We start from the raw sequence: 13,279 nt of genomic DNA, 5'->3' as shown, positions 1-13,279 counted from the left end.
GATCACTTAATTATACCTAATAAAAGACCTTTGCTGTTGTAAGACATATCTCCACCTGGGGGCTTTTCAGTGAGCCCAATGGCAAAGCTTTTGTAGTGTAGCCCTTAGGCTATTATTTTTCAAAGTAGGGTAGGGTATATGTACCCCTCAGAGTATGTGGTGAACTTCTAAGGAATATGCATGAGGAAGGACTGGGAAAGCAGAAGAAAGGAAAGGGGAAATCCAAATGGCGGAAAAGGAAGAAGAATGATGACCAGCTCTGGAGTACCAGTTAGAGGGCTGACGAAGTCATGGTGTGGTTGTAGTGGCATAGAGCAGTCATCAGCAATGTTTTCGGCTGGTGGGCTACAATGACCAAACTTGGGTCTGGTACTAGGACCCAACTGCTTCTGCCGTTGCTACTTCTCCCTACTGTCTGGCTGTGACACCAGTAAAGGTCCCAACTGTGGCACAGGCCAAGCACCCCACTGCCCAGCCATAATGGGGCAAAGCCCCCCACTACCAAGTGCTGCTGAAGCCACTGGCTCCAGCCTGGATCCTATGGCTCTGCAGACCAAACCCAGCCCACTGGCCATAAGTTCCCACCCTCTGACATAGCGCTACTTCTTTTATTGCCCATGACAGAGCCACACAGCAATATAACAGGTTTTCAAAGTCTTACATCACCTGCAAATGTTTGAGAACCACTGCCTTAGGCTAAGAAAACAACACAACAAGGTGGAGCAAGTCAAGTCACCAAGGGACAGCAGAGGATGCGCATCTTCTCTGACAGCCTGTGCTTAACTGAGAACAGAGTGGTTGCCTTACTCTGCTTTGTGCAGGCCTTAGGTATTTAAAGATGCAATATAAGTACACAGAGGAAATCGGTTCCATAGCTAAACACACTACAGATACAGGACTGGAAAGGAAACGAAGAGAACTACCACAACCGCTTTGAGTTACAGAAATAAAAGGAACATCTTTCAGTTCTGCCCAACTCACTGGAGCAGCTGAAGTTTTAGCTTTTACATTACAAAGCGTCCCCAGAATTAATTCTTCCTCTTTGTTTGTAATCAGGTTTGGGAGATTTGTCAGCATCTGAGACTCCTTTGGGGTTGCCATTTCTGTAAACAATCAGTTAAGGTCGGAAAACAGATTTTGGTGGAAAAAATTGGCTGTGTCAGATAACCATTAGTCATGGTGATTATCTGCCAGCGAATGTAAACAGGCTACAATGTGATAAGAGAACCTGCTGGCACCAACAACCCTGTTTACATTTTTTGCAGTGACATGGAATTTAATTTATTCAGGCTTTGAAAGCCTTCTCTGTTCCCTGTGTCAGATGTTGCAACAGCAAATCAGCAACTTCCAAACTTGCACCCCTATAAAGTCGCTCCACAGCTCCTTGCACAGGCTAAACACGGAAAAAAATTGGCCTCCTCTCCCAAATATTATAATTTGGCTTTTCTGTGCACTTTTTGTATGCACAGTGCAGTGAGCACCATCCCATCCAGTTCCCTTTTGTAACATTATCTGCCACATACCCCACATCGATCTTCCCCTCCTGGCTTTTTTTATTTGCTGCTTCCCATCAGCAAGCCAAGGCCACTCTGTTGGAAAAAATGACATCATCAGAGAAATATCTGACATTTTAGCTGATCTAAATTCAAAGTACACTCAGTATTGAATAGCACGGCCAGCGACACAAAGACAACTGACAGTCATAGGACACAGGGGCATACTTCAGGGACTAGATTGATTGCTACTTTGGTTAACAAGGACCCATGAAAACGAGACTTAATTGTACCTACCTAAAACAAACCCGGATCATTTCATCATGCATCATCTGCAGGGTTTAATGCCTTTCTGTGTTGCCCAACCTCAAAATACCACAGAGTAAAACTATTAGGTTATGCCTCACTTCTTTAAGGAGGTGGGGGGAAGGGCAGTTTCCTTCCTGCACCCATGTACATAGGTACTGGCTCCGTCTCGTCCTTGTACTCTCACCAGACAACAGGCAGCAGCAGAGATAGGGAGGGAGGTACCATGGCCTTGCTTGAACTCTGCTTTGGCCAACAGAGCTAGACAGTGCAGAGAGGCCAATCACGCCGCACCTTGTAGAAACATCTAACCATACCTGAGGACGTTCATATTTTCTGTGAGACGCTGCACCACACGCAAGACTGTAAGATCATTGGGAGGAGGAAATTCCAGCATCGAAAGCCTACCCGTGGGAATCCATGAGCCCCGGTGCCCACATGATCAGCTCTAAGGACTGTCTGAGTGTCCCCACTCATTTCATACAGGGCATGGAGACAGAGATAGCTTTTAAGACGCACAAGACTCAAAGTGGAGGGAAAATGACTGACAGAGTAACTAGCCACCTATACAAAGGGATAGCTCCAAAGCCCAAATGAGTATGGAAATAATTCCCTCAGCTCCCATGGAATTTAGACGAGGCCCTAGGGGCTGTCAACATGAAGATGCTGCTTTCAACCACTGTCAGTCCAAGTTGAAATATCCCAGGCATTAAGGCTGTTAGATCAGGAATTTTGAAGTTTTATGCAGAAGACTTAATTCATATCCTTAGTTAATGAATATATGTTACTTTACCTCCACAAATAACCAAAAGTTGATTACCAGAATGCTGCAGCATGCAACAAGCTTTGGGAATGTGGACATTACTGTCTCACCGCGTTGGTCTCTATGGAGCTCTGGTGGCACTTTGAGGTTCTGCTCATAGCTGGTCCATGCCTTGGGTAAGGTTACTAACTTTGCAGAGCTGGCTGCCTCCTTGCATCAGCTGAGGAATGTGCCTTGCTGATCTTTCTGCCTGACTCTACTCTCTGTCCAGAGGCCAAAGGAGGATCTCAGTCCAGCACCTCTCCAGCCGCAGCTTGAGTCTCAGGTCATGGGTGGACTGGGAGATAGTTCTAAGCTCCATTTCTATAGTTATACTTTCACCATTCAGGCTAGAGGTTTTGGGCTAGATCCAGTGATGGATGTAGGTCCCACAAGATCTAACACTTGGGTCTCTAGCACCTAAAGAGCAGGGAGGTATGCTCTAGTGCTCCCCTTCCCCCACTCTGGCTTCTGGCCTGAGCTACCGCAGGCATACGGTTGCATTTCCAGAATCAAAGTGAATGTCTGTTCACTTGCTTATTGGCTCAGTCTATGCAGCGTAGACTAACCTGTGAAGAAAAAACTGACTCAGCCTGTGGCTTTTTGACTATCTGTACTTAGCCCTAGTGCCAGCCAATGGACAATGCCTAGGACAGGGGCAAATCCCAAATCCTGTGCCCCAAACCCCCCAACCTTGCAGTCAGGGATACTAGGAAGCACAAAGAAGTAGGTGTCCATACCTGGTTTTCCAAAGGAATATTTTTTTTCTTTTTTTTTTTTTTAACAGCCGTAGTCAAAGGTGGTGTTCTCCTGTTTTCTAATAGCTCAGTGACTAAAGGTGCTGGCAGAAGTGCAACTCCCAGGTCTAACTCATGGCACTTCACAGAAAGTACCATGAGTTACACTGATCCTCCCAACCCAACAGACGTTAGCTGTTGAGTCAAGAGGGTGGATGATCGAGCTCCCACTTGGAGTTGATCCAGGGAGAAAGGCTATGTCACAGCAGCCTTTGACCCTAGCTCTGCTCCCGCTCTCCCAGATCCTGTCCTGTCTCAGGATGAGAAGGGGAGAAGGTAGAAGATGGAGGTCCATCATGGGGTTTCCCCAGCCATGCTGGAGTAAGGGATGGGTAGATTGGAGCTCCCCACCTTGGGGGACTCCAATCCACCTGCTCCACCCTCCAGCACTGGCTGGGCAACCTCCAGAATGAGCTCCCTCAATTCCCTTCCCACCCTCCCATTCTGAAATAGCACCATACTTTCACAGTTTCATAGTTGCTCGGATCAGAAGGGACCTAAGCCGATCATCAGGTCCGACCCCCTGCCATGGCAGAAAAGAATGCTGGGGTCAAACGACCCCGGCTAGGTGATTATCCAGCCTCCTTTTGAAGACCCCCCCAGGGTAGGAGCGAGCACCACTTCCCTTGGAAGTTGGTTCCAGATCCTAGATGGGCTGTATCAGCTGAGCCCTGCTCCTGGCATGCACAGAGAGAAGTTAATGAAGGAGCTCTGCTTGGGAGCACCTTCATCTGAACCCTCATTTAAAGGGGCTGAGGATTGGGCCCCTTTAAAGTGCTCTGCAGCTCTGCACTTGTGTTTGGTCATGGCTGTAGAGCACTTTCCTGGGTCAGATTGAGTGAAAATTGTCAGTTCTGTCTACGCCTTAAAGCACTTGCCTAACTTGTTAGGTGAGCTAGCTTCAAATCCCTTGTTCAGCACAAGGAGGTTCAAAGGCAATCTCCCACTTCTCCCACCTCTCGGAGGAGTGTCCAATCCAGCAACTATGGGCTACCATGGGGAGGGGCATCAGAGTTTTCTAGAGCTCTGTGCCACTAGGCAGAAAAGGATTCAAGATTCATTGAACAAGAGAAAGCGTGTAAGAACAAGTGCGACTCTGCACCCCAATGATTTGAACCTTCACTTGAGACCTGGGAGCAGAGGCTAGATCCAAGTCTCCCAAGACTGTATTTAACACCTATCCAACATATCAAGATCTGTCCAATCTGACATTCTCCCTTACTCATTGTTTAAGTACATAACCTGAAGTCTGGCCCTTGGTTTACAGGCACAAGGGGGAAGGATGGTTGTGATATTTAGGGTGCCCCATTCTCTATCCTGCCACAAACTGCCTATGCTTCAGTGTCTCATCTGTGTAACGGCAAGAATAGTAGTGTTCTGCCTCAGTGGAGACTTGAGAGCAGAAATGTCTTGTGCCGTAAAAGGTGTTAGAGGAACAGGCAGCACTTGATATTGTAAGATATCAAAAGTTTTCAAAAAGAAATAGTTTTTAAAAAATTCTTTCCTTTTACCTAAGGGTCCTTTATTTTATTTTCCTTTTTTCCGCCCTTTTTCCTTTCAGTTACCATCTCCTTCTGTCGTCTTCTTTTTCCTCATATAGCCACTGAAAATGAAAATGGGTGAAAAGGAAAACAGTAAGAAAAAGAGAAGGGAACAGCAAATGAAACCTTTTTGTTTTGGGGGGGAGATATTCATTGTGGGGATGTAGTTAGAAAGTGGTAGAGCACATACTTTGCATGTTTGAGGTCCTGGGTTCAATTCCCCAGTATCTCCAACTTTGTCTCTGCTTTCTGGCTGAGTGGTGTGCACCAGGCCCAGAAAGTTGTGAGTTGAAGGCTGGGGGGGAGTCTGCAGCCTGGGGGCAGTACCAGTGATTGTGCCACCAGTGATGGCCGTGTGGCAGCATTCCTGCCTACTACATAGTATATCTGGGTTCAAGTCCCAGCTGAGGTGATTTGGGGTGAGTGAGATAACAAGAAGTCTGGCTCCTATGCTGGGGGTCTCTAAGAAGTGGCTCTATGCCTGCCTAGCTGGAGTCATTTGAAGATCTATAAGGTCCCTTCTGACCCTACTTCTGATTGTGAGGGAAATAAAACAAATTCAAAAGGTCACACAGTTTTTATTACAGGGGACTTTTAATTTTGGATGACAAACAATTTCTTTGTTCAAAATATTTTGAAAATTTCTCATTCAGAAACAGTGATCTAATAATCAGCATCCTCCAATCATTTCTGTTGGTCTTTGCTAGATTCTTTCTGTTTTTTCAACATCAATTATTTTCAATTATTAAGTTATTATGGCCACTTGATGTGACCAGTATGCTCAATTATACCTACATACTCAACCACAAATACTGTATGCTTGTTGTTTCACCGTCATTATACCAATAACAGCACACAAAAGCTTATACATACCCCATCTCCCCTCCCCCCCCCTCACCCCCCACAGAGTCATTCACCCTTATAGGCAGCCAAGGTTATTTGGTGTATCTAATATCTTTTATTAGTCCAAGTTGGTCTAATAAAAGATATCAGCTTTACCCAAAGAACCTCTGCCTGTATCCTTAGACTAGTACGGCTACAACCTCACCCTTAAAGTGCACTTATGCATAATATATCACGGCAGGTACACGGAGACATCACCTGATCTTTCACTGTTGCATTCCTCCTCCTGCTATGATTTTTTTCCCCACCTTTTTTCTTCCATGATGTCTTATCAAAATTGTAAACTCCTAGAGTGCTTATTGTTCCGTTAAGCACAATGCATATATACATTATTATTATCATTGTATCGTATGTGATATTGTTATCAGTTAATATTGGTATATATTATACTATAACAATATAGTCTATTTTACAGTAGCATTATATATCAATATTATAGTATATTATTATTATTACTACTACTTCTATTTTTCCCCTGTGTGCTTTTACAATGAAATACCAGTTTCAGAAGCTTTAGAAGTTCAGAAGTTGAAGTTTTAAAAATACTTAAAGATACAAAAGTTTTGAGGTGATAGGTTTTATTGCACCAACTGCACTTTGTGCCCACATACTGGCCAGAAATCTCTTCCAACCATGTAGCTGGTTAAAAAAACCCCCACAAAAACCTAAAAGGTGTTAGATTGTTAAAGATTGTTGTAAGTGTAATAATTACAATTCAGTCTAATGACCCTAAAATTGGCCCAGTTAAAATTGGGTAATTACCAATATTTTTCAAGAGCTTGTTTCCTGACAAGGAAGTTATTTGTTAGTAGGAGTACAGGGCTAGCAGCCAACACTCCTGAATTTCATTCCTGGCTTTGCTACTGAACAATTATGTGGCTCTATAACTGGTCCTATAGTTAGTATGTAAGGTACAAATCTACCCTGCTTTCTGCTTATAAAGACCATCATAATCCAGTAAGGTTTCTGCGGTGGTACTGTATTATCACAGAGTTGATATGGCTCAGCACCTCACAAGATCAAATCCCTTACAATCCCCATCACCATAACAGATCTGTAAACTTTTCTAGCTAAGCAATGCCATGTTCTTAACCTCTGAATTATTTCTCACTGTTTCTGTTTTGAGGCCTGCCTATTAAAATGCCCCCATCCAAAACAACTTGAGCTCTCATCCTTCTTCCCAGCTCTTTTTCCAAGCAAGGAAAATTGTAGAGTAATCCTTCTCCGTTCGGTGTGTGGTCTGATTTTCTGTTTCGTCATGCAGACAGTACAGAGACTGGAGGTCACACGGGTCATCAGAATGCTAATAAGAAATCTGATTGATGAGCCAGTGCCAGCGCCATGAATGGGAAACTTAATTAATGACTTCTGCTCCGTTTAAGAGAAAGTTTCCCTTAGCTCCCATTCCTCTCTTTTTCTTAAAAAAACAAAAACAAAAACCAAAACCTCTATAATCCTAAATTTTCCAAACAACATAAAGAGAACTTCAAAGACAGACATGATCAGTTTTTTGTGTGTTGGGTTGGTTCAGTGGTTCTCTCCTTTCTTTGTTTACAAGAGCAGCCAGGCTTGATTCCAAGGCTGAAAAATAAAGGGCCACATTGTTCAACCAGATTCGGGATTTTTTACAAGAAATTTCCTCCTCCCTTGTAGGTCAATTAACTGCTTCATTTCTGGGTTTGCTATAGCATGATCCCATCTTAATGCAGGATCCTATTACTAAAATTTGACGTGTGTGAGACAGCAGTCAAAGCACCACTTGGCTTCTGAAGCAGACATGCAAATGTAGACACCATTGTCTCATAAGTGGTAATCATCTATTAGTTATGCAGGGAAATGGAAGGCCATTAAGGAAAATACCTGTGAGAATCAGGATACCACTTAACACAGCAGCCTCTGAATGCATTCAGAACGGACTAAAATAAAATATTAAAATAATCATTTGCAGGGAGAGTGGAACCGTTTCAGATGTTCTTTTTCTGAAGTTTTAAGGTTATTTCATGCTAAAAAATAGCAAAAGGAACTGAATCATCTGTCATGCTCCCGTGTAGAACAAAGCACTGGACAAAAGACTTGGGCACATCTCGAGCTGGAGCGAAAAAAGGGAATTAACATACATTCTCCTCCAGGACAAACAGAGTCAGTTGTGTCTGGTTCCTGTGTTGATATGTAGGATCATAAAATCATAAGAAAGTAGGGCTGGAAGGGACCTCATAAGATTATCTACTCCAGCCCCCTGCTCAAGGCAGGATCATCTGTGATTAAAATCATTCAATCAAGTGTCTGTCCAACCTGCTCTTGAAAACTTCCAGGGATATAGATGTAAGGGGGAAAAGATGCAGAGAGCCCATTTTTGCCCGAGTTCCTGTGCAGTAGTCAGGTATAATCAGAGTCTGGTATTTGTTACCCACCCCCGGTGCAGATCTGCAGGTCAGTGCTTCTTAATCTATTTGCCATAGTGGGCTGCCCTTGCAACTCTCAATGCATTATGTGGGCTGCACCCACACAACTTACTTCCTGTGTATCCATATTAAAAAAAAAAAAATGCTTTACCAGTATGTCACATGGGCCACAGCAGTGGACTGATTGGGCCACAGGTTGAGGACCACTAGTCTAGCTAAAAACTGGTTTTTTTATTCACAGAGTAAGACAAAACTGCCTTTAGTGACTTCAAGTAGGCTATCAAGCCTTGATTCAGCAAGGTAATGAGGTATGTGCCTAACATCAAGTACGTGAGTTCTCCCATCGAGTTCAAAGGAATTGCCCAAGTGCTTAAAAGCTTGGCCAGTGGTTAAGTATTTTTCTGAACGTGGACCTTGCAATACACAGATACACTGATTTCCATTGGTACTACTTGCTTAGGGCTCAGCAAAACACCTAAGAACGCATACAAGTCCCATCCGAGTCAACAGGATTCATTGTATCCCTCAAATTAAACACATCATTAAAATCCTGTCCTGAATAGGAATGGGACTGCTTATAAGCAGCATGAAAGTGTTTGCGCAAATCAGGCTCTATCACTGCCTCTCACTGAATAGTTACAGCCAAGTGGTGATGGCGGTGACGCTGTCAAGAGTGGGAAACTGGCAGCCTAGAAAGTTTGTTTGTGCAGTAGGGCAAGTAGGAAAATGCGCCAAATGAAACAGAAGAAAGGTCAAAATACATACCGGATTCAAATGTGTCCAAACCTAGCTGCCTACAATGGGGTACTATCATCTGGAGTTAGGCACTAAAAATAATAGTGCTCTAATTTCTACAGGTACCAGGCATTGACATAAAATTTGACATAACTTACAAAGATTTTGAGCACCAATAACTTCTGGCCTCTCTTAGAGCTGCTGGGCTGCACAGATCTTTTCAGTGGTCCAGCATTTCTGGACTAACAAGGAATTTAGAAGTCTTATTGTAGGCCGCCAAGTTTAAGTTTAAGAGGCTATCCATAATTCTGATAGAAATTAAGACTGGTTTTGATTTGAGAAGCTTTGGCATATTTAAAGCAACAATGTAGGTCAGAGACTACTCCTTTCTCTGAACTGGACTGTTGATAATTAGCAGGACGACAAGAGCCATCCTTTTGGCCACAGCCTTACTAAAATCAATTAAAGGGGTGAGTTCCATAGAAAATATAGGCAATGAGCCAGTAATACCCAGTGTGGATTGGTCTTGTTTGGAATAAATATTAGTCATTCAATTGCTGGTCTGTTCTTAAAAGCCTACGCAGAAAGCCCAGAACAAGGTGGGGGAAGCTTTAAAGGGTTAATAAACAAACAACCTTTAACAAATGCATTGGCCAAGGGGAGGGGGCGGGAGAGAAAGTATGGGAATGGGGAACATTTCAGAACCTTGGAGGGAGCACACTTCAAAACATGCTGGTTAAAAGGAAAGGGAGAGAAAAAGGGAGAAATGAGAAAAGATCAGTCAGTTAATGCTGGGCGGCCAATAAAAAAAAAAAAAACCAAAACAACATGTACCGCCCGAGCTGATTTGCATTTGTATTGGACACTTGGGGAATACTGATAAAACACTCTATTTTTTCAGTGGAATTCAGGGAATATCATCAGCAACATCTGTGCATAGACACAAAAGGGGAAATAAAAGTATTTCAGAGATCCTGTTCATGGGCAGTTACAGTGATAATGTCAGAATAATGCATTTCGCCCCCTTTCCCTTCAGATCCCACCAGGAAAAAAAGCACCATAGATGCAAAATCACAGTCACTCTCCTGAACTGGGAGGTAGTTTTGGAGTGGGAACGGGATGTTACCAGCGAGTTATTTCTAAGCAGAGAAAAGGCCTGGAGTGTAAAATTAATAGCCGAATCCGCTGCAACTTCATGTCACTGGTGTCTAGGGAAGTGGCCTGGCTATCTATGGTCTCACTGTCTGCCTGCCGAGCATATTAAAAATGTACTGGCCATTGGCATTGCTAAAAAAAATCCTTGTTGATTGTGCTATGAGCCAACTCAATGAGTCACTACAGCAGAGAGGAGCATTAATGAGGCAAAGGAGGCTCTCGTTATCCCCAATACCTTGGAGAACATACAAAAGATAATGTCAGAAAGATAGGGGTTATGATGAGAATATTCACTGAAGTCCTTTCTCTCTCACACTCCTAGTTACTCAGGCACAAACTTTTCCATGTCTGTGTTCAAGCCAAGATGGGAATGGGGGTTGGGTGAGTCACAAGACAAAGGGCCCATTTCTGAAGAAGCTTGGTATCGGAAGATAGCATGGACCAAAAGTTAAAAGTGGCTCGTAGATGGAGACTTTTCATCCACTGTGTGGTCCAGCCTCTTTGTTTAAACAGACTTCTTTCCAGTGTTGAGTCTTACCGAGATCTTAGGAGATTCTCACAGAGCAGTGTTATACATGTTGCTTTTGTAGTACTCCAAGACTCCTCTGGGAGGCAAAAAACTTTTGTTTTGTTCCCGGGATTGCACTTTCGAAATGAGAATCACTGGGTGCATCCGCATGTGCATTAACGAGCCTTTTCTAGCGTGCATTAAATTTACCACCTCTAATGTGAGGTACTAAATTAATGTTCATTAGGCTGCCCCAATGTGCAGTAGTGCATTTGCATGGTTTAAGTGATGTTTAATGTGCAGTAGACTATTTTACTGTACACTAGCACGTCACAGTTTTTTTGATGTGATGCTTTAATGCACAGGAAAATAGTCTACTGCATATTAAAGCACACGTGTAGACACACTAACCAGGCACCTGCCAAGGAAGTAGATTAGTTTTGTTATTGCATCTGTTTTGGAGAGATGTGCCACAAATGAACCTCCCAGACATACTGTGCCTTCAGTTAAGTGGGAAAGGGTAAAGGGGAGCTTGATTACCTGTCTATTTGATATGGAAATAAAAAATGCTTTTAGTCAGAAGATCCAAAAGGGGCATCTGAGCACCCACTAGGTCAGTGTAGATATGATGTGCAGTTGTACAATATTTTCTACTAGGGGTCTGAATTTCTATCTAGCACTGAGAGAATGATTTACTAAGCTTACAACAGCAGAGTTATAATATGAATTTTCTGGTATGATACTTTTCATCTATACATCTTAAAGTACCGTAAAAAGAGCAATGAGTTAAGCCTCTCACAAGGAAAATTATTTACTCACTCATTTGCCTCTATTATTATAGCACCTAGGACTCGAGCCCCATGTGCTGCATGCTGTACAAACAGATGAAAGGAGACAGTCCTTGCCCTAAGGAGTTTACCTTTTAATTAAAAAGCAAGGGCAACAGATGGACAGATAGACTACAGGAGGCATGGAGCTAGGCCATAGAGAGGCTGTGACAGTCTCAGAACTACTGGGGTCTAGACTCATGCCGTGTCCTGGAATGTGCTGGCTCCAGGACAGCAAGGCACTTGAGCATGTGCTTAACCTCTCCACCTGATGCACTCAGCTCCTTAGACCAACTTATTTGTAGAAACAGCACTGACAAAGGCACCTGGATGCAGGTGAGGCTGGGGTGCAGTAGCTGCCTTGCTTATGCTCATGCCATACCTGTTCTGAGGACAACGGAAAGACTTCAGCTTTTAGGACCGTCAACATAGCACCTCTTCTGGAGGCTGTATTTATTCAAAGCAAGTGCACATTTTAAAAAACTGCAGTTATGGATTACAATGAAACTTCCTGCTTAGCATATGTTATATCTAGGACTGACAAAAGGATTTCCTTAATTTACAACAGCAGAGCGGTAATATGAATGATCTGGTGTGCTACTTTTCATCTATACACCTAAAAGTGCCTTAAAAAAAGCAAGTGCACCCCTCAAAAAAAGCAATCATTTAAGCCAAACACCCCTGTGAGGAAAATTATTTGCTCATTCATTTGCTTGTATTACCCTAGCATCTAGGACAGGAGTGCTAGGTGCTGTACACATGGAACAAGGGGACTGTCCCTGCCCCAAAGGGTTTACACTGCAATTAGAAGGCAAGGACAACAGATAGGGAAGGACAACAGATAGGGAACTAGGCCAGAGGTTGTGACAAAGTCTCTGAACCTACTCTCTGACTTTATGACCCATTTTTTAGCCTCAAGAACATCCTTCTACAAGAAGCCTATGGCACTGCCAGGGACCAGTATGAGGGGAGGTAGAGGGGAGAATATAAAATGGTACCCTGTCACCTCCCAACAACATCCAAATGGATAACAAGACACCCTAGATTTTCCAAAGGAAAAGCACAGACAGTCCAGCTCATTTCCAAAAATGTGGAAATGGGAATACATAGCTCCTCTACAGTTTTATTGATGGTGTTTGAGGCTGTCCAACCACATTCTGTCAGGTCCTGAACTAGACAAAATGCTTTACTATATCTTTATTATTGAAGTAAATGGGGCTACTCAGATGCAGAAGTGCTTGGCTGGATTGGGAGCTTAGACTGTTGTGCAGAAAGAGCATAGCCATTTACTGGGTCAGACCAGATGACCATCTTGCCCAGTATCCTGTCCCACAGGTGACAGAGTAGATGCTGAAAGGGAGCATGAACTGGGGATGACTAGGGTTTTTTCCCCAGTGTTCCTCTCTCATATGCAGCCTCCACCATTTAAGCTCTATGAAGTCTGAAACACCCTGGTACCCTCACTCTGTGCATTTTAAGGCATCCCAGGTACATACTGAATGTCTTTAGAAGGGTAACAAAATAAAACTGCAGTGATCACAAGCATGGCAGCCACTCATGTTCAGAAGAGTCAGCTTCCTCTTGCTGCACAACAACAGCAGGAGAAAGAGATTCACTGAGCCACAGACTGTTAGCGACCACGACCCTAGTCTCACCTGTAGATTGCAGGCTGTGGAATTTGATCTGGTTACTCCTATCCTGACCCATATAAATTGTGTCTGGCTAAATCTTAACATCACATCAGTCTTGGTTTGAAGAGGTGGAAAATTTATCACATCACTTGTTTGTTTGTTCCAGGAGTCAATTACCT

At 43.4% G+C, this 13,279-nt stretch overlaps 1 protein-coding gene across 2 annotated transcripts in view; it reads right to left on the bottom strand.

The window, feature by feature from the left end:
* Positions 1-13,279, bottom strand: part of PRCP (prolylcarboxypeptidase) — a 183,155-nt gene that overhangs the window by 97,928 nt on the left and 71,948 nt on the right. The window contains exon 9 of one of the 2 annotated variants that reach the window (XM_090030683.1): positions 4,941-5,001. The exons of the other annotated variant lie outside the window; for it this stretch is intronic. Within the exon in view, the coding sequence (XP_089886809.1) occupies positions 4,956-5,001 (46 nt within the window). The 3' untranslated portion in view covers positions 4,941-4,955. Of the gene's footprint in view, positions 1-4,940; positions 5,002-13,279 lie in introns of those variants that run through there. 2 annotated transcript variants of the gene reach the window in all.

The sequence above is a fragment of the Crocodylus siamensis genome, chromosome 1, assembly GCF_052110815.1.
Source record: "Crocodylus siamensis isolate JL-2025a chromosome 1, ASM5211081v1, whole genome shotgun sequence".
NCBI lineage: Eukaryota > Metazoa > Chordata > Crocodylia > Crocodylidae > Crocodylus > Crocodylus siamensis.
This window is presented reverse-complemented; position numbering and strand designations above follow the sequence as displayed.